At 44.2% G+C, this 21,337-nt stretch overlaps 1 protein-coding gene across 1 annotated transcript in view; it reads left to right on the plus strand.

Annotated features, from left to right (window-relative positions):
* Positions 1 to 1,321: 1,321 nt before the first annotated feature.
* Sbspon (somatomedin B and thrombospondin type 1 domain containing) overlaps positions 1,322 to 21,337 on the plus strand; it is a 29,136-nt gene continuing 9,120 nt past the window's right edge. Inside the window, exons 1-2 of the mRNA XM_027398817.2 lie at positions 1,322 to 1,538; positions 15,900 to 16,094. Of these exons, the coding sequence (XP_027254618.1) occupies positions 1,325 to 1,538; positions 15,900 to 16,094 (409 nt within the window). The 5' untranslated portion in view covers positions 1,322 to 1,324. The remainder of the gene's footprint in view (positions 1,539 to 15,899; positions 16,095 to 21,337) is intronic.

Here is a 21,337-nt window from a genome sequence, read left to right on the forward strand (position 1 = left end):
AATCAACTAGCTTGCATTCTACATTGGTCAAAGTAATCTAAGATTGGAGCTTATCAGATATAACCCTTACAATGTAGTTGTTTTTCCGTTTCACAACATGCTTGATTTTTATATTGGGCTGCTAAATATCTTTACCACGTTTGTAGTCAAGTTTAGAATTTTCACTTTCATTACTTTTCTCTCCAGTGAGATAAATTCCACTGGAGAAGACCGTGTATGAAGAAGGAAGAAATTAGATTCCAAATTTAATTTGATTCCTTAAGTTCTCAGATATGGAACATGTTTCTTTCCAAAACCTATGCTAATTAAATGATTTAAGATCACAAAAGAAAACTGGAATTTCTAGAATAAGTTTCGATGAATAAAGTGTAGAAAATGTAATATTATTTAGAGGAAAGAAAGAGAACACATCTAAAAAGTTGGGGGCAAAGTCAGGCATAGTAGTTGGTGTATACCTTTAACTACAGTACTTGGGAGGCAGAGGCAAGCGGTTCTGTGTGAGTTCGAAGTGAGCCAGATGGATCTACATAGTAATTTCCAGGACAGCCCGAGCTAAGCTGGGGGCGCAATGTCGCCCACTGGTAGGGCCTTGTACTGGACAGGGTCTGTGTTCCATCCTCAGCACCGCAAGAACAAGCGGTGCTTGTCCTTCATAGTCAGACAAACACGTTAGAGTGAACATTATTTTTAAAAACATTATTGGTGAGGGTCCCCTTGGAAAAGTCAACTTTGACAGAAAGCAGGGCACAGTTTCTACTCCATCATTTCCTTTATATTCATTTATTTGTCCCTTAAGTGGAGCAAAATGGCATTTTCCTGGGGGACAAAAAGCCACTTTAAAAGGTTACAGGAAGATACTGTTGGCTCCTGTGTGCTCAGCAGAGCCTGCGAGGGTTGGCAAAGCAGCAGTTTGGGAAAAACCTCCCGAGGACTTTCTAGAGCGAGCTAGGGCGCCCGGGTGCCCTGGACGGCTTTCGGGTGCACACTCGCACTGCCTATCGCGTCTCCCAAACCTAAGGAGGCAGAGTTTGGAGCCGGGAAAGTGGCCAAAGGGGCGAGCTGCGCGAGTGAGCACCTGCTTGGCGGCTCTCCGGGGCGGTCGGGGCGGCCTGGGCGCAGCGGGCTGGTGGCCGGGAGGAGAGGCTCGTCCCACCTGGGCCTGAGCGCCACCCGCCCAGAGCCCGCCGGGCGCGCAGCCAGGGCGGTCGAGGGGCGGCGCGGAAGGGCGGAGGGCCGGGGGCGGGGGCTGTGACTATCGGAGGAGAGGAGCGCTGGCAGGAGGCTCAGGCTGGGCCGGGTCGCAGGTGTCACCGCAGCTTTGGCTATGAGGACCCTGTGGATGGTGCTGTGTGCGCTGGCACGGCTGTGGCCCGGTGCCCTGGCTGGCTGCACAGAAGCCGGGCGCTGCTGCCCTGGTCGAGACCCAGCCTGCTTCGCCCGCGGCTGGAGGCTGGACAGGGTCTACGGAACGTGCTTCTGCGATCAAGCCTGCCGGCTCACCGGGGACTGCTGCTTCGACTACGACAGGGCGTGTCCAGGTGGGTGGCTGGGCCCGGGGAGGGGCCACCAGCCCTGTAACCCCAGCCGTCGGGCAAAAGGCAGGGCACAAGACCGCTAGGAGCCAAGCCGATAGTGCTTCTGGGTGCTTCTAGTCCAGTCCAGTAGCCTTCCAATCCCAGTACCCCTAGCTCGGTCCCTAGGTTTCCCAGTCCTCTTCATCCTTTTGTAGGCCTCCTCTGGGGATGAATTCTGTGACTCAAAAACTCCAGCTGCATAGAGTCACCTGGGGCCTGGAAGGATGGTGCTGACAGTTTTCAGGGAGTGTCTCTGGGCCAGCCTTCACTACACTTATCCTGTCCACCTCATAAAGTTTGGAGATGAAGAATGGTGATGGGGACGGACAGGAAGGTGTGACTAGCCCGCTTTGTACTAAGCTTGCCCTTGGGGGGAGGGAGGGAGGAGCTGAAGGCTCTCAGAGGTCTGAGGTTGTGTTTAGCGGTGGGTTCCAATATGGACCGCAGCAGCTCCTGATGAGGAGGTTTTCCCCGAGCTCTCCAGAACTGTCCTTAGATTTCCCCGCCTCAGGTCTCAATCGTGTTTTCATCAGCCAGCTTTCCTTAGAGTGAGGCGTTTCCTCATTTAAATTCCCCATAGCATCTCAGTTCTTTACCCCCTTGTAGGGTTCAGTCAACAATGCTGGTAAAATTGAATTTAAAGGTAAAGGAAGAAATGGAGAATATAATTCTGAAAAACAAACTGTGCGGAAGAAGTCAGCTCTGGAAACAGAAGCAGTCGTGCTTGTTGCCAGTCACGTCACATCAGTCCAAAGCCACACATTGGATAGGGTTGGAACTCAGTCCCCAATCATGTCCTCAGCATCTTCTGGGGAGAGGACCACAGGAGCCAGGGAGAAGGCCTCTCTTGCCTCTTTGCTAAGAGCCTGTCAGCCCCCAGGCAGGCCAGTCATGCAGGCCTGATACTGGAAGAACATGGCCAATTTACTGACTGAGAACTAATTATTTTCTTGTGGATAGGAATGCCCTTTTTCATAAGCTTTTTCCTGTCCCAGGACATCTTGCCTCAGAGTAAAGGAAGCTGGGAAAGTCAATTATTCAGGAAATGTAGTTACTATGAGCCATGTGTCCCCACCCCTGACAGCACCCTAAATTGTATGTCTCAGCTACTTGAATAACTCTGCAACACCATCTAACCAGAATTTGCTTCTGAAACCACTCTTCCGGGGGTGGGGTGTTACCTATATATTAACTATGGAGTTCCTGTAGCCTATGCTTGTGGCAAACACAAAGATGGTATGACACTGAAGATGCAGTCTCTGTTCCCTAGATAGTCACCACGTACCCAGAAACACAAGAAACCACATGTAATAGTAGAGTTAGTTCCCTCTTACCTTAGGGGACATTTTCCTCCATGATCGGGGATGCCCGACACCATGTTTTGTTTTGCTTTTTCCTGTGTGTCCTTTTATGCAGTACCAAAGTTCATCTGCCTTTCATGTTTTATGCTCTAGTTCTTCTTTTATATTTTTACTTCTGCACTTCATGGTTCTGTTTTAGTGAAATAAAGCCCCATAATATTACCACAGTGGATCTGTTAACTGAGAAGGCTACTATACAGCTGATGGGTGGGTAGTGTGCACAGCACACAGTAGCAGAGCAGTGTGAGATTTCCTCATATTATTTGGAACTGCATACATGTGAAACTCTATTATTTCTGGAATGTTCCATTTAATACTTTCCAAGATCCTGGACAGTGAAACTAGGTGGGGGAGGGGACTATTTCCAAAAACAGGTAATCTGGAAGACAGTCTGGAAGAAACACTTAGAACACCTGTAAGAAGCCTCATGTGACATCTTTGTGCAGTTGCCTCTGGAAGTCAGGGTGCTTCTGCCTGGCCCTGAAGCTAACAGAGTGAACATGCCAGAATGTGGTCTCAACGGGATATATACATCAGGCTCTCCAGAGGCATGCCAAGCCCACGGGAGTATAGTGAGAGGAATTTCTTCCTGTACTTGGAACTTGCTATGTAAATGAGTCTGGCCTCAAACTCTCAGAGATCCTCCTGCCTCTGCTTCTGGGAGGCTGGGTTAAAGGTGTGCCCTACCACACCTGACTCTAATTGGTTTCTAAGAGACCTGGCAGTGCGAGGCTAAATCACCCCCCTACCCTGTCTTTATCTGGCCACAAAGAAATGAAATAACCTCATTTTAGCCTGGGATGTAGAAATAGTAAAATCAATTATTTTGGACTAGGGATTTATTGGATAAATTCAGGAGATAAGTGAGTTAGCCATCTTGTGTGGAACTCTAAAGCAAATCACAGAAACAGCATACCTAGTGGAAGGGCTACAAGTGGAGGAACTAAAGCCAGAAAAGGGAATGGTGTGTTGGAATCTAAAAGCAAATCTGAGTCCTAAATGTACTTCCCTGGGGGTCAACAGAGGACTTGTAGGTTACAGAAAAGCAGACTTGAGACCCACAAGGCCACTTGCTGGTACATGCTTCAGTCTGGTTTCCTGTGAAGAGAAGAAGGAAATAGAGGCCATTGGAAGCTGGCCACTTGGTGAGACTGAGCCTGCTTATGCATTACAGCTAAGGATAAGAGCCAAGGGCAGGGCAGAGCTCAGAGGCCCAGCCTCCTCAGCCCTGGGCAAGCCAACTGACTTACTGTGGGTCAGGACTGTTGTGGGCCTGCCTCCACTGGCCAGAGCTAAATTTGCAGCTAGAAACTGCCTGTGAGAGCAACTCTTTGGCCGAATGCCTCTATTCTCATGGAATTTTCCCTCCAAATACTTACTGTTTGTTTGTGATCTCCTTCCATCTGAAATAGCCATAACACCATGATTTTGTCCTTAGACTCAGAGAATCCTGGTTTTAACCTTTATCCTGCCATCTACTGGCCTTACGACTTTGGAGAATGTATGCCAGTCTCTTGGGGCTCAAAGTATCTCATGTGTAAAAGGAAAATGACAGGAACGCAACAGGGGACTGTCAAGTAATTACTAGCAGGTAACACCTGAGAAGCCCAGAACTTGGATATGGCAGGCTCTCATGCAGTAACTGTACCATCATCATCTCTTGGCCACAGTGGGCACTGCTGCATATTTCAATTAATAATAGCCCTTATTGTACACAATAATTTCAGGAGTACACAGTATAGTTATTTCTATTTGTTAATATTAAGTCACAAGGGTCTACCCAGACATGGTGACAAACACTTAAATCCCAGCACTCAGGAGGTTGAAGCTGGAGGATCAGAAGTCCAAGGCCTACCTGGTCTATGGAATAAATCTGAGACCAATGTGAGCAAGTTAGTTCAGAATTACATTCTCAGGGTGCAATTTAATGGTAGAGCATTTGCCTAGTGTGAGCAGGTCCTGATTATGGTCACCAGCGCCACAATTTTACTCTTTTTGCAAAAATCTACCCCAGACCCTAGGGAGAGAAGACACCCAAATATATGTTGATGTTTATCTTACATAGTGCATCTGCCTAAGATCAGAGAAGTCCTGAAGGCTGAGAATCATCCACTCAAGGGTGTTGGGATATTGTGGTTGCCCTGTGTTACCATTTTACAAATGCCAAAGCTGAGCAATGTAAGGGCTCCCACCACCCACCTTCACATGAATGAGGGTAGAGCGAAGGCTGGAAACACAAGGCTGTCTGATCTCAGGTTGCTACCAGCCACCTCTTTCAATGGAATCTGTAGTGACTACATACACATTCCTAAATACTGCAAGTTCCAGTCATCTAGAGTCCCAGGTTACTCAGTACTCAGAATCCTCTCACCTCTTATAGTCTCTTTGTCCAAGGTTACACTCTCTGTCCTTGCTCTCTGAAGCCCTTTGCCCTGACACTATGTCCACCTTATGAAAGGTGTAACAGTGTCTGTATGACTAAGCATACTGATTCCTCCATCCTCATAACACATTTGGGGGAGGTGCAGCAAAGAGAAGGGATATTGACATTTCTTTATCTAAGTGGAAAGGTTTTGTTTTTCAAAGTTGAGAGGTTTTGTTTTCCTCTTATGTAAAAATAAAAACCATTTTAACCCTGGGGACCCTTAGATGAAAGAAATATCTTTATTGGGCAAATAAAATAAAATAAAAATATTATGGCGCCTATAGAATAAGTGAGTTGCCAAAGAAATCCATTCTGAAATGAATTATTTCAAAAGACAGCATTTTGGTGGTGGCATTGGTTTAATACCAATAATGTATCATGAGTCTCTTCGTTTCCTACAAAAAAAAAAAAAGGAGAAAACAAAACAGTTGCCGGGTGGTGGTGGTGGTGATGATGATATATGCGTTTGACCCCAGCTCTTGGTAGGCAAAGGCAGGCAGATATCTGAGTTTGAAGTCAGCCTGGTTTACAGAGGGAATTCCAGGACAGCCAGGGCTACAGAGAGACACCCTGACCCTGAAAGAAAACAAAACCACCACCAACAAAAACAACAAAATCACCACCACCATCAACGACAACAACAACAACAACAAACAAAAAACAATCTCCTCTGGGTATATCTAAAATAGCAGAAGAGGGACAGACCCAGATCTAAGTTACTTTGCCCTGGAATAACTTAGTGGAAGTTATGCTTGTCCAGTGCCTCTCCCAAGTTGCTCACTCAGGAGTTGGGTTCCTATGGACTTCATACTAACAAATAGTGGGCTGTATTGGATCCTTTACAGCAACCAAGGGAAAAGGTAGAAATATGCGTACAATTATTAACTCACATAGGGCAGGGCAAAAACTGAGTAGCCCCTGAGTCTTTTGGATCTCCAGAAAGTCCAGGAGTCCAGGAAACAAACTGCCTGACATCCAATGGGCAAGGGGACATTGTGCTTACAAACAGGGACTCCCAACCAACCAAGAGGAAGGATGGCTCAGATCATGAGGACTAAGAAAGCTGAAGCTTTACAAGAGCCAGCACAGTCTGAGAGGCAGCCTAGACTTAGCAGTGGTGGCCTAGAATTAAGGAGAGGAATCTGGTAACACTCAGATGGCATTTTCCCTGGGTCAGCACACACACACACACACACACACACACACACACCACCACCACCACCACCACCACCACCACCACCACCACAACCACCACCACCACCACAAGCACTTTTTAGCGATTGTCTCATTACATTCAGGTGGCATTTACCATGGATCAGCTCCCTCTCCCCAGCCACATACACACTCCTACCCCCAGCACAACCACTTTACAGCTATTGTCTCACTATGGTATCACAACCTGCTGAAAGTTACACTTCATTTTGGTGTCATTTAATGAACAAGATAGCATAGAAAGGTTAGGTAACTGTCTGAAGGACCACCAATCACAGGTGATGGAACAGGATTTGAACCCATGAAATCTGGATCCAGCTTCCATAGCTTTTAAACATTCTGTTGTGACACCTCTAAAAAGTAAGGGTTTATGGGAATCTTAGTACTTAGCAGGGTAAGACCCAGACAGACAATGGTGGAGTGAGTGCGTGTTCTGGTAGCTCACTATCTGCACATTGTGGGGCTCTGTGCCCTGGTCTTTGTTATTCCACAATTATGGTGCTGAGGCTGAACCCCCAAGCCCATCCATACTAAGAACAGACTCTACAACTCAGCCACACAAAGCTCTTTCCATACTCACCTGATGATGATGATCCAACTTAATGTCTCAAGAGAATGTATGTGGCCACACCTAGGTGTTATCCACGGCTTTGGAAAGTACCGCTATTGGAGCATATCTGTATTTTCTTTTTAAAATGTTTTCTGACAGGCATGGTGATGCAAGCCTTTAGTCTCAGCACTGGGGGGGCAGAGGCAGGCAGACCTCTGTGAGTATGAGACCTGTCTGTTCTACATAGCAAGCTCCAGGCCAGCCTGAGGTACACAGTGAGACCTGTCTGCTGTCTCTGCTTCTCTCTTTCTTTTTTCTCTCTGTGCTTACACACAGGGAGGGGGGAGGAGGGAGGAAGGGAGGAAGGAAGAGAGGGAGGGAGGAAAGAAGAAAGGGAGGGAACAAAATAGAAAAAAAATGCCTTTCTTCCTGGGCTGTAGAATATATATCTATTGAGAGAAATTTGAAAAGTGTAGAAATAGAAACAAAGGTAGCTTGGTGGGAGAGCCCTTGCCTAGTGTGTATGAGGTTCTGGGTTTGTTGCCCAGCATTGCTGAAAAGGTGAGGGGCCCAGAAATGCATCTGAGAACTCAGTTGTCCTGGAAATGCTACCCAGAAGAAGGCACCACTGTCTTTTTTGTTTGTTTTCTGCCTCCCCTTTTTACATGATCTCTAAAATCCTGCTTGTTGAAGAAAGTAACTTTGTTTTACTACGATTTATAAACTAATCCACCTGATGTCTCAAAAGATTATTTTTAAAACCTATTGAGGAAGATGACAGTTATTACCAGGGGAAAACAAAACAACAACAACAACAAAACTGTTTTTTGAGGTACAAATAGTTCCCTCGGGCAATGTAGCTTTATTCAAGTCTCATAAAAGCTTTGACAAGACTGCCCAGAAAAGGATGTACATGCCTAGAAAGGAAAAGGAAGATGTCAGGCATGTAAAATAACATGAGATGTGCTTGCCTTTGGTGTGCTGGTTAAGGAGCCATTTTGTATTTCTTCAATAGACTGTCAAGAAGCAATAGCTGTGAACAAATAGCTACTGCTATAATGTGTGCAAAGACTATTCCATAGGGATGTTAGGATATCTGAACTTGATGTGAGGGAGAAAGCACTTAGCCTTTGACTTTTAGATGGCAAAGAGCAAGCAGGCAGCGCTGGGTAACAGAAGAGTGTGTGTATCTTTGTGATGAACCCAGGAGAGATTGCTACATGGGGACAAGATGAAGATTCTCCATTGGAGAGAAAGGCCCCCATGGTACTGACATAATGAAGGACTCTTCTCTTGATAGCAGTTTAGTTTTGTGATGTGATGGTGGTGTGTGTTTACTCAAGAGAGCATCATCAAGAAAAACATTAGAATTTTTTTTTTTTTTTTTTTTTTGCGATGTCAGGTCCACATGGTAGCATTGAATTCACTATGTAACTGAGAATGTCCATGAACTTCTGATCTTCCTACCTTCAGCTTCCAAGTGCTGGAATTGCAGACATGTACCACAACTCCAGGATGGAAAAGAATTAAATTATTTTGGAAGACATCACGGTGGTTCCTACCTGTAATCTTAGCACTCAGGTGGCTGAAGAAGGAAGATGACCATATTAGGCCAGTTTGAGCTAGATGATGAGTTAGAGGTCATCCTGGCTGTACATTGAGGTCTTGTCTCAAAACAAAACCAAGCAAACAGCAAATTTAAAAAAAAAAATTATCCTTGGGAACCTAGAGACCAAGAATAGTTGTTTGGCATAACCTACAGAGCTGTGGTTGACTTAGAGAAAGACCATGGTAGCCCAAGATGGGAGGTGTTTTCTACACAGAAAGACAGGCCCAGAACTTTGGTACTCCATGGGAAAAGTAGACAATGAGCAGGCAAGAGACATATAGATACAGAAAGACCATGAAGGGCACAGGCAGGGAGCATTTTTTCACTATATGCTGAAACCCTTGAGTGAGAAAAATTTTCGATCAAATAAAAGGAAACGCCATTTCAATCCACAGATGATAAAATTGACTGAGCTCAATACTTTCGAGATGAAGTGTGTTGGTTTTGCCAAAACAAAAAAAAAGCCATCCACTCAAAATTCCTCCCTATCTCTCCTGGATGCCCTCTGATGCTCTATGAGAACTTTCTGTCGACTAGTTGCTAATTCAGCCTCCTGACCCAAGGTTAATTTTATTTAATTAACACAACTGCAAACTTGGGATTCACAGTGTGATCAAATTTTCCCCAGTGGAGATACTGGCAAGAGACGTCATGGGCTAGAAAGGATGAAGACTCCTGGCTGCCAGCAGAGGCCAGATCTCCTGAACTTTAAGGCATGGAGAGAAAAGGTCTGTAAAGACAGACTAGTTTGACTGAGACTGTAGGATGATCAGTGCTCAGCCATACTCAGTACAGGAAGAAAGTCAAAACAAAGTGAAAATGTTGGTAGAGCATCTAGAGTCCATATGCTTCCTGTGTTCAGGGAATAAAGGGATAGCATAGTTGAAGCTTGATGCCAAGGTTGTGTGTGTGTGTGTGTGTGTGTGTGTGTGTGTGTGTGTGTGTGTGTGTGTATCTGCATGTGTAATAAGGAGTTTGCATTTCATCTTATATGAAATGAGGGTGGCCTGAATAGAAATATTCCCCACAGGCTTGTGTATTTGGTTACCAGCTGGTGACACTGTTTGGAAGAGGTTATGGAAGCTTTAGGATGCAGAGCCTTGCTGGAGAGACTATGTCATTGTGTAGCCCTGGCTGTCCTGGAACTCACTCTGTAGACCAGGCTGGCCTTAGATTCACAGAGACCCACCTGCCTCTGCCTTCCAAGTGCTGGAATTAAAGGTGAGCACCCCCCCCCGATTGCTCCACCTAGCTTCCTGCTCTATCTCCTTGTTTGTCTCCTGTGTGCTGTTGAGATACGCTCTTTTGGTCTTTCAGCTGCTGTGCCACACCTTGCTGCCATGGTGGACTCTCTATCTCTGAAACAATAAACCAAATAAATGCTTTCTTCCGTAACTTTCTTTTCCACAGAAAAGAAACTAAACCTCTTCCAACCAAAACCAAACAAAAACAAAAAGGAAACAAAACAGAAGTCATGTATGGCAGCCCACATTTTTAATCTCAGCACTTGGACAAATTTCTGAGAGTTCAAGAACAGCATGGTCGGGCTGGAGAGATGGCTCAGAGGTTAAGAGCACTGACTGATCTTCCAGAGGTCCTGAGTTCAATTCCCAGCAACCACATAGTGGCTCACAACCACTTTGAATGAGATCTGGTGCCCTCTTCCAGCCTGCAGGGATGCATGCAGACAGAATACTGTATACACAATAAATAAATAAATAAATAGATAAATAAAAAAAGAACAGCATGGTCTATATAGTAAATTCCAGGACAGCTGGGATTGCATGGTGAGACACTTAACAACAACAAATAGTGAGACAATTTTTAAGGTTATTGAATTTGGATCTGACCAGCTCTCCCTATCAGAACATGTAGAAATGTACCTTATTCTAGTATGCAGTATAACTGATTTTCTGTTCTTGATCATTCTGTGCCTGGAGGTAGGGATATCTGAGACCAATTAACCAACATGAAGAACTCCATCATTTCTCACTCTCTGGATGGTTCATTACTCTCACTCTCCAGTGAGGTGAGAGTCAGAGGTGTGCTAGGCCAACGTAGGAACATAGATGTGTATTCTGTGTCTGTTCTTCACTTTCCAAATCAAGGCCTTGCATATCCCATAGGCTGCTTCTGTAGAAAACCCAACCTGAATATTGGGTTGAGTTTAAACAAAGAGGAGAAAAAACGTCACCGAATTTCCTGTACCCATTAAATCTAAGCTTCCTTCCTCAAAAGGGAGTGGAATGATGTTATCGAATCCTAACTGTTAAGCAGTTGACCAGCATGGAGTTCAGGGCCATAATGCACCAGCTTACCAGGTAACACAGTGACAGATCCCATTAGCAGATGTAAAAGCAGATGTAAAGAATGAGATTAAAACTGAAGAAAGAATATTCTAGCATGTTGTCTGTAAAGATAAGTTTAGTGGGAAAGGGGCAGGGCTGTTAATGAAATAGTTCAAAAGGAAATACCTGTCACGCAGCTCTAATATATGACCTGTAATAAATCTGTCAGAAGTTCCTGTACTTCTAACCCCTGGGACAAATGATCCCTTGTGGTCTACAGTGAATTCCAACTTAATCAAAAGTTCACAAGAGAATCAGGATTAGAACCTTCCAGTGGAAGACAAATTAATATACCAGAGTAATCTAGCACAAAATCTTTTTTTTCTTTTCAGATTTTTAAATTTGAATTAGAAAGAAGATTGTTTTCATGCCAATCCCAGTTCCCTTCTCCCTCCCGTCCTCCTCTACCACCCCCCAACTAAAACCTTACCTATCACATATCCTTTCTTCTATTCTTCCCCTGACTCAACCTTTCTGCTCCCTCATGACCTCTGCATCCCTCCTCTTCTTCCCTTCTCATTCTTATAGCTCCCTCCCTCCTCTTCCTGTGCTCTCAATTTGCTCTGGGGATCTTGACCCTTTCCTCTTCTCCAGGGGACCATGTATGTCTCTCTTAGGGTCCTCCTTGTTTACTAGCTTCTCTGGCAGTGTGGATTGTAGGCTGGTAATCCTTTATTCTACTAGTACAAAATCTTATGGAACACCCTTTTACTTACATAATTCTATTTCAATCCCTCTTCCATTTTGTCTTAGGATGAAGCCATGGAGACATTGCCTTGGAACCTAGAATTTCTGTTTGCTTTATGAATCTTTCATTTGTTTGTTTGTTTATTTTGAGTTGGACTGCAATAAACTCTGCCCAGGCTATTGATGAGTTCTCCAGTCTCAGCCCTTGGGTGTTTGGTACTACAGATTCACTGCAGTATTCAGCTCTTTATGGGAATTTGAAAGTCAGATTGGAAAAATAGCAACTAACTTTTTTTTTTTTTTTTTTTTTGGTCAAGAACACATCTTAGGCAATAAGAATAACAGTTGACGCAGTGATTTTGTGACTCCTGAAGAATTCATTCATGGTACCAAACTGACCAAACAAATGCTGGTCATGAGACACAGTTTAAAAGAATTCTCAAGAGGCTAAATTCTTTCAGAAAATACTCCCCAGTGTCATCTGTTAATATACGACAAAAGTCAAACCTAAGCTAAATTCCAAGCTAATGACATGGCTCAATTTTATGTTATAGTATTGTTCACAATTTAAAATTTGAAATAAATGAGTTTTAAAATATAAATATTAAGTGCTGTTCAAGTTCAATACATGAAGGACCAACTAGACTCAGGGATGAGGAAGTCCAGAGAGAAAGTGAGGTAAAGGAAGAATGAAGGGCAGAAGCATCTTTCACAACCAGTTACCAGACTGGGAGTCTCTTCAGAGTGACTTCTGGAGAGTTATTCTCTCTGATTCCTTGATGACATGATATGGGCTGCTCTGTTTGACCACACCTGTCCCACTATATAGGTGGACACCTCTGAAACAAGTCTCACTATCTAACCAAGAGTTCCCAGGGCCCCTGCTTCAGTCTTCAAGGGCTGAGAAGGTAGGTGTGTGCTACCACACCTGCTACTGGTCAATGAACTTCTGACAAGGGTGCTAAATCAATGAGAAGGAGAAAGGATGGTCTCTTCAAGTAGTGCTGGGAAAATTGGATGTTCAAATACAAATGAACAAAGACAGATGCTTATTTCCACAGACAAGTATTAAAGTTAATAAAAGACCCAACAAACTATAGACTTGTAAGAGAAATCATTGAAGAAAAATTCTTCACGGTGTTGCAGTTGTGTGTCAAAATACACTCCAGTACTGAGCCCAAAGCACAGGCAATGCCAGCAAAAGAAATAAGTGAGTCAATCTCCATTGGATTACAAAAAACATTTTTTTTTCTTCATGAGTGAAAAGATACTACCAAGCAAGAAAAAAGACAGACCACAGGGATAGAAGTAAAAATGAAGATTATCAATTTGAGAAGAACTTACTATTTACCATACAACTCCATGAGAACAGACAGCTAAAAACTCAATTCAAAAATGGGTAAAGGACTTGAACAGACAATTTTAAATGGTCCATAGATTGCTCAGTATCTTAGTCACAATGATGAAGCCATCAATATGTGATCTATGGAGTTCTGCCTATAGACACATTATTCAAATGGAGAGAGGTCATCAGAGATGAGCAGAACAAGAAGTGACATGTTTCTGATTTCCCAAAGGGTATCCATAGTGGATATGGAAGAGAAGACCAGCAAGAGAAGGTTCACCTTGTGTCTGAAGGTGGCTGACATGTGATACCAATGGGTTTTAGATAGTAAATGGAGGGATGCTTTAAAATAGTATAAAGTTTTTTGAACTTTGGATTCTGTGTGTGATAAGATGTATGTTACTAAATATGTCCTCCCCAAACCATGACTTCTTAGCTAGATAGTTCTTTGGGAAACAAAGAACTATCAGAGTTTTCAAAAAGTTGGAGGGGTTATATATAAAAAGCACTATGGACTTGAGTATGAGGGCAATAGGGGAAGGGGATCTTATTTTGTAGAAAAGGAAGTCTTGGCATCTAGCTCAGAGACACATCTATAATACCAGGATTCCAGAGGCTCAGGTGGCAGCCAGGAGGTGTGGCAGCACACACCTTAATTACTGCAGAGGCAAGCAGATCTCTGTGGGTTTGGAGCCAGCTTTGTTTGTAAAGTAAGTTCCAGGACAGCCAGGGCTAGTAGAGAGACCATGTTTCAACAAAACAAAACAAAAAGGAGGTCCAGGGCTAAGTATGCTGTGCTCTAGCTTAGGAGACAGCCCACAATGGTGTTGCTTGAATAAAACGGCCATTCTATTTTTAGAGTTTTGAAGGAACCTCCACACAGATTTCCATAGTGGCTCTACCAGTTTACACTCTAGTGACAACAGTGAATAAGGGTTGCCTTTCCCCTACAGTCTTACCAGCCTTTGAGGTCATTTGTTTCCTTGATAATAGCCATTCTTACTGGAGCATGATGAAATCTCAAAGCACTTTTTAAAATTTGCATTTCCCTGATGGCTAAGGATGTTGAACACTTTTAAAAGTATTTATTAGTTGTTTGTGCTTCTTTTGAGAGCTCCAGTTTTATAAATCATTATTTATTAATTAGCCTAGGACCCATAACATTTATTTAATGATTGGGGCGTGCAAAGGTAAACAAAATGGGAAAAAGGAGATAGAAAAGCAGAGGAAAATTGGTTAATAAATAAAAGCAAGTTCACCTTTCATGTCTCCCGGCTCCTGGTGATGGCAGACGTACATAGACCATTTCTTAACACTGGCGATTGTTATCTTGATGTTTAGTTTTCTAGGCACTAGTTCTGTCAGATGTATAGTTGGCAAAGATTGTCTCCTATTTTGTAGGATGCCTTTCACTCCATTAACAGTTTCTTTTGCAGTACTGAAGCTTTTACATTTTGTGAGATCTCACTTCTCAGTTCTTGGCCTTATTTCCAGGAGCCCTATTCAGAAAACCCTGGTGTGTGCCCATATTTTTGGACAGACTCACTGCTTTATCTTGCAGCTGTTTCAGGGGACAACACTGAGATCTTTGATCCTCTTGGAATTGATTTTTATTCAGGATGAGAGAGAGAGAGAGAGAGAGAGAGAGAGAGAGAGAGAGAGAGAGAGATAAGGATCCAGTTTCTCCAGCATCATTTAAAGAGTAAAACAGTAGGAATGCAAGCTGATTTTATGATAGCCAGCAGGGTGGGGATCTGAGCTGACACAGGCTGTCTCCAATGGTCCAGTAGTAGCTGCCCTTGCCAGGGGTGGTTGACCTTTGGGGGAAGGTTATAGGTGGTTCCCGGTGAACAGAAACATTTAGGCTTGTTTATCTAGTCAGAGTCCTTCTATTTAGGGCAGTGCCACCAGAAGGGACATTTTTAGGGGAAGGGGGGGCTCTTTTGAACTTGGCAGTTATCTTTTCTCTAATGTGTACTTCTGCTTTCTTTGTGAAAAATCAGGTAGCTGTGGTTATGTGAACTTATAGCAGGGTCCTCTGTTCTATCCCACAGATCTATGTGTCAATTTTGTTTTTATTACTATTGAGTCACACTATAGTTCTCATTACATTTTCTATAAGGATTGATTAGTAAGTACTGCGATTATTGGTGGGTAAGGTACATTTTTGTTTTTAAATTATTTTCTCTGTTTTGCGATGAATGTATATTACTGTTAATAACATTCTAGGGAAGGAGGAAGAGGGGATAGAGAAAGGATGGCTACAGGTAGAGTGATGCAGTTAGCACAGCTGGGTGATTACCGCAGTTAACTGGAATGGCTATTAGTTCCATATTTAAGAAATTTGATTTACCAATGGACAATCTGGTCATTACACATTGTATACATGTATTGAAATAGCATACCATCTTCCATAAATATGACCAAGTGAAAAGATAATCTGGAAAGAAAATCACATTATGATCAGGGGTAGGGATAAAAATTACTGTTGGGGGGGGGGAGAAAAAAGAAAGAAAGGTTTGTAAGCCCAGGAGTATGAGGAAGTATCCTGTAGCAATTTATCTGGGATGAGTCCCTGGCCAGCCCTCAGGATCCTGGACCTCCTCAGAAGTACCTAATTATCAGTTAACAATCAGGGTAGGGGGAGATCTTAGTTGTGTTTCCAGATACAGGTCATGGCTGAGTTTATGATGTTTACACAAGCTAGATAAACTACTGTTTGCATGGGCAGAACAACTTGGCCGGCTGGGTTTACTCAGGTCAGCATCCTGTCGTTCTGTTTTTCCAGCTCGTCCTTGCTTTGTGGGAGAATGGAGTCCCTGGAGTGGCTGTGCAGGTCAGTGCCAGCCCACCACGCGTGTGCGCAGGCGTTCAGTGCAGCAGGAGCCACTGAACGGAGGGGCACCCTGCCCACCCCTGGAAGAGAGAGCCGGCTGCCTCGAGTACTCCTCATCGCAGGGCCAAGACTGCGGGCATTCCTTTGGTACTGATGTTTTCATGGCTGCTGCTTTTGTCGCTTTGATGACTTGGCTACTTCCTGAAAGGTCATGTTCAGTGCAGGGAAAATTCCATGAAGTGGAGAGAGCGGGATGGATCAGTCTGCCTAAAGTAGATAGGAAGCTCAGGAAACGCTTATTAAGGGATCAATAGCCTGTGGTATACATAGATGCCTCTTTCTTTCTTTCTTTCTTTCTTTCTTTCTTTCTTTCTTTCTTTCTCTCTCTCTCTCTCTCTCTCTCTCTCTCTCTCTCTTTCTGTGTGTGTGTGTGTGTGTGTGTAAAGGATGGTGCTTTCAATTTTGCATGGACTCAGTAATAAACTACGTGAGTATGCACCCAGCTGGCTAACCCTTCCCCCTCTTATTGGGCATTGAACATATAGTAAGTAAAGTAGGTGCTCTGCCATTGAGCACCGCTCCAGCACTCGCATGCATGCATTCAGTTTTCACTCCAGCACTCACATGCACACATTCAGTTTTCACTCCAGCACTCACATGCACACATTCAGTTTTCACTCCAGCACTCACATGCATGCATTTGGTTTTCACTCCAGCACTCACATGCATGCATTCAGTTTTCACTCCAGCACTCACATGCACACATTCAGTTTTCTCTCCAGCACTCACATGCATGCATTTGGTTTTCACTCCAGTACTCACATGCATGCATTCCGTTTTCACTCCAGCACTCACATGCATGCATTTGGTTTTCACTCCAGTACTCACATGCATGCATTCGGTTTTCACTTCAACACTCACATGTATGCATTCGGCTTTCACTCCAGCACTCACATGCATGCATTCAGTTTTCACTCCAGTACTCACATGCATGCATTCCGTTTTCACTCCAGCACTCACATGCATGCATTTGGTTTTCACTCCAGCACTCACATGCATGCATTCGGTTTTCACTTCAACACACACATGTATGCATTCGGCTTTCACTCCAGCACTCACATGCATGCATTCAGTTTTCACTCCAGCACTCACATGCATGCATTCGGTTTTCACTTCAACACTCACATGCATGCATTTGGTTTTCACTCCAGCACTCACATGCATGCATTCAGTTTTTACTCCAGCACTCACATGCATGCATTTGGTTTTCACTCCAGCACTCACATGCATGCATTTGGTTTTCACTCCAGCACTCACATGCATGCATTCTGTTTTCACTCCAGCACTCACATGCATACATTTGGTTTTCACTCCAGCCCTCACATGCATGCATTTGGTTTTCAGCAAATCAATCAAGCCGGTGACAGAGGACATCCCATAGGGTCATGGTATTTCACACAAGCTGGCAATCCTCTAGCCATGGTAACCACTTCATTCCATTGTGATTTCTGGTTAAACAGAACTTTTAATTTGCACACTAACAAATGTGAGCAATGGAAGCAAAGTGACATGTTTCTGAACATCAATAAAATGATCTTTTGAAACACTTGCCTCTCCTCTCAGGCCCACTGGACTGGTCAGATCTGTGTGAGTTAGTTGAAAAGGTTATTTTGTCTGGGTGCAGTGGCAAGGACCTGTACTTCAAGATACTCTCGGGCAGAAAGATCACCAAGTCTAACAGTTCAAGGCCGTCTTGGACAACATAATTGGAGCCCATCTTCAAAAAAAAAAAGAAAAGAAAAGAAAGAAAGAAAGAAAGAAAAAAGAAAAGAAAGGAAGGAAGGAAAGAAAGATGGATCTGATGTGGAACAGCTGATAAAGTGGGCTAGCAATCTGGTTCACTAATGCACCAGGAGCTGTGTGAGGCTCACAAAGAAATAAACAAAGCCCAGCACCAATATGTTGATCTGGACTGAATCCAGTGAGGCAAAATGTTGACTTTCCTGGGTAGAAAAGTCCACATGTTTTTCAGAAGAACTTGGAAAACTTTACATCAATGTGATCTTTATCAGGTAGCTTCATTCTTTGTTGTTGTTTTTTCCCCCACATGTAAGTATTTATTTGATGAGAGTCAATTTGGTGCCAGACATAGGCTGTATGCTGGGGTTATGGTGGTGAGGAAAGTTGGCATGGGGCCCAAAGTCTCAGAGATTGCTATATAGTGGAAAGGGACATAACCATCAGATGACTCTGAGAGATTGATATCTGCAACTCTGGGAAATTAATACTAGAAATTTGGATCTGTGGTAATTTGTCCAAATGAAGCAAAGGAATCAGTCACACTGATATAAGGAGGTATAAGCAGGAGTGATGTGGTAATTCCCTTGAGGAACAGGGGTTTCCTTGGAGATGAGGCCAAGAAAACCTGAGCTGCCAGCATGCTTAAACCTGATGGTCAATTGTAGACAGTTTGAAGGGCTGATCATAGGCCCACAAGAGACAAACCTGATTGGCAGTGCTTGAGCAGAGGATGAGAGGGAAATCCACACAGCATTGTGCACCGTGTTCTGGAAGAGTGGGACTGCTCTCCAGAGGACAGCCAAGGCAGAGGGACTGAAGAGTGCTCTTAGTGATGTAACTCCACACCATTCTGAGGTGTCTCTGGCTGAGGGAAGTACAAAGAGCAGTGACAACCTAGACTCTACCATATAAGAGTGGCCAGTGGATCCTGGGTATAATTGCACAGGTAGGCAAGCAAACAAGCAAGCCCTAAATGACTAAAAAGCTGCTTCTTTGACTGTCTAAGGTGTGTGCATTTATGCATTCAGGTGCATGTGTGTGTATGCATGTGTTCAGGCACACGTGTATACATTCATGTGTTCAGGCGCACATCTGTGCATATATGATATGTGAAGGTCAAAGGACAACCTCAGGTGTCATTCCTCAGGTACCTGTTTTTCTCATTTTTTCAATAAGATCTCTCACTGGTCTGGAACTGACCAATTAAACTAGGCTGCCTAGCCATTGAGTCCCAGGGGTCACCTTCTCTATGCTTCCCCAGTGCTGGGGTCCCCCCATGTCTGGCTGTTTTTATGTGATTTCTAGGGATTAACTTAAATCCTCAAGCATTTCGCATACTGAGTTATCCCCCAAGCCCTTGTTTGGCTATTAAAAAATAGTGGATGTGGGAAATCTGGGGGGTTGGTGCCAGCAAACTTTTGAACTAGAGAGGATTCTATTTTTAGATTCTTGTCTTTTTGTGAAGAGCCTAGGAAAGCCACTGAGGTGTTTTCTGTAGGAACCGTTGTGATCAGATCTGTGATTGCAAAGGATCACGGTGGAGGCCTCTCAGTGATGTAGCAGTCGAGTTAAACTCAGCGAGAGCCAAAAGGGTGGCTCTCAGGAGGAATCACAGGGTATAGTTTAGACTCACTTCAGGCCCTCTACAGACACACAAGATGGTTGCTGTATGACTATTGGTGGTGCTTAAGACCCAGAGTCTACTCAACAGGAAGGGCATCTGCTCTATTTATTCACAGTATTTGGCTGCTAGAAGGGTTTCTTTAACAGCCAGGCTCTTGCATACCATTTCCCAGTCCTGACTCTTTTCAAAAGACTGTGTGGCAGGGAAGTTAGGAAAATGACATGGAACACAAGCTTTGAGCACCAGGAAGTGTGATTATTGTACACTCAAGGGACAGTGTGGCCCCAGGAGAAACTGACCCCTGGACAGTCTCTTTTCTGCCTGGAGGTGCCTACTCCTCTGTCCAGCAGCTCCAGATATTCTTTTAAAGTCCTCATCCACTTGGTCACAAATCTCCCTTCTCACAGGCCTGCCACCACACCCTGAGGATTTGGTGCAGCTGTCTTTTTCTCTCTTTCTCTTTCTCTTTCTCTCTATCTCTTTCTTCTTCTTCTTCTTCTTCTTCTTCTTCTTCTTCTTCTTCTTCTTCTTCTTCTTCTTCTTCTTCTTCTTCTTCTTCTTCTCCATCTTCCTCCTCCTCCTCTTTTTTTTTTTTTTTTTGGTTTTTCGAGACAGGGTTTCTCTGTGTAGCTTTGGAGCTATCCTGGCACTCGCTCTGGAGACCAGGCTGGCCTTGAACTCACAGAGATCCGCCTGCCTCTGCCTCCCAAGTGCTGGGATTAAAGGCATGCGACACCAACACCCGGCCCTTTCTCTTGCTTCTTGAAGCTGCTGGTGGCCTCGGTCTAACACTGTGTAGACTTTTGTGTTTACACTCCCTTCCTAAACTCATAAGTAACAACCTCATAGTTTGCGAAGAAGAGGGCAATGTTTATATTTTTAGCCTTGGTTTTGGTCCTCAAGCACCCCCCACCCTGGGGTGGAAGGTGGATTGTAGTGATGAATCCACTCAGGCTTGCTAGGGGTCATAGAGCCCATTGAGTATTCCACTGCAGTGGTTCCTACATGAGATCCTAGACCAGGGGTATCTGGACTTCTTAGTGACTCTTTAGAAGTGGAAGTTCCTGGGGCCTGACCCAAGCCTATGGGAGCAGAATACCTGGGGTGGGTCCAGCTCTGTCTGAGTTGTAACAAACCCTCTGGAGTGTCTAAATGTTCACTAGAGTTTCAGAAGATCCCATTCCTGACCTCACACCTCTGCCTGCATCATGGTTTTCTCTACCAAAGAACTTTTCAGAACTAATGATGATTGAGACATGCTCACTCTGCAAGGAAGGAGATAGAATATGCAGGGTTTCCCCACTTGGCTTAATTCAACAACCCCGTCCCCTACTCCTGAAGAAACTCAAGCAAAAGCACGAGTGCTCATGAAGTATACATTAGAAGATGAACAATTTGGGGGAAAGGAGGGAAGTGAAACTGTAACATAAGCATCCCATCTGGAGGATTCTTCAGGGTTCCTTTCTCATCAGCTTCTGGTCATTCAGACACTTTGAGATTGTGTGGAGGTCCCAGCAGGGAAGCACAGCTGCTCTCACAGCCTTAAAGGCTGATCCTCCTTGTCAGGAGCAGTCTTCTTCTTCAGCTAAACACACAGCTATAGAGAGATAGGAGGCTCGGGAAGTGTCCAGGGAAGGGGACACCTGCTTAGCAAGCCAGATAAGCTGAACCAATCCTAGTGATCATGGGTGACACATGCCATAGCCAGATCTCTCTCACATTTTCATTCACTTCTCTCTCTCTCATTCAGTAAACACTCACATGCCGTGGCTGTGGTAGGTTTTAGAGATCCAAAGCCGAACAACAAGTGCATCCCAGCTCATTACAGCTTAGACCGTCAGCACAGTGGTAGACAGGTTCTCCAGCTGGAGTTCAATTTCTGGAGACCACACAGTAGAGGGAGAGAACCAACTTTTGCCAGCCTTTCTCTAACCTCTCCACACCTACTCTGGCATGCACCCACCAC

This window comes from Cricetulus griseus, chromosome 2, assembly GCF_003668045.3.
Source record: "Cricetulus griseus strain 17A/GY chromosome 2, alternate assembly CriGri-PICRH-1.0, whole genome shotgun sequence".
Lineage (NCBI taxonomy): Eukaryota > Metazoa > Chordata > Mammalia > Rodentia > Cricetidae > Cricetulus > Cricetulus griseus.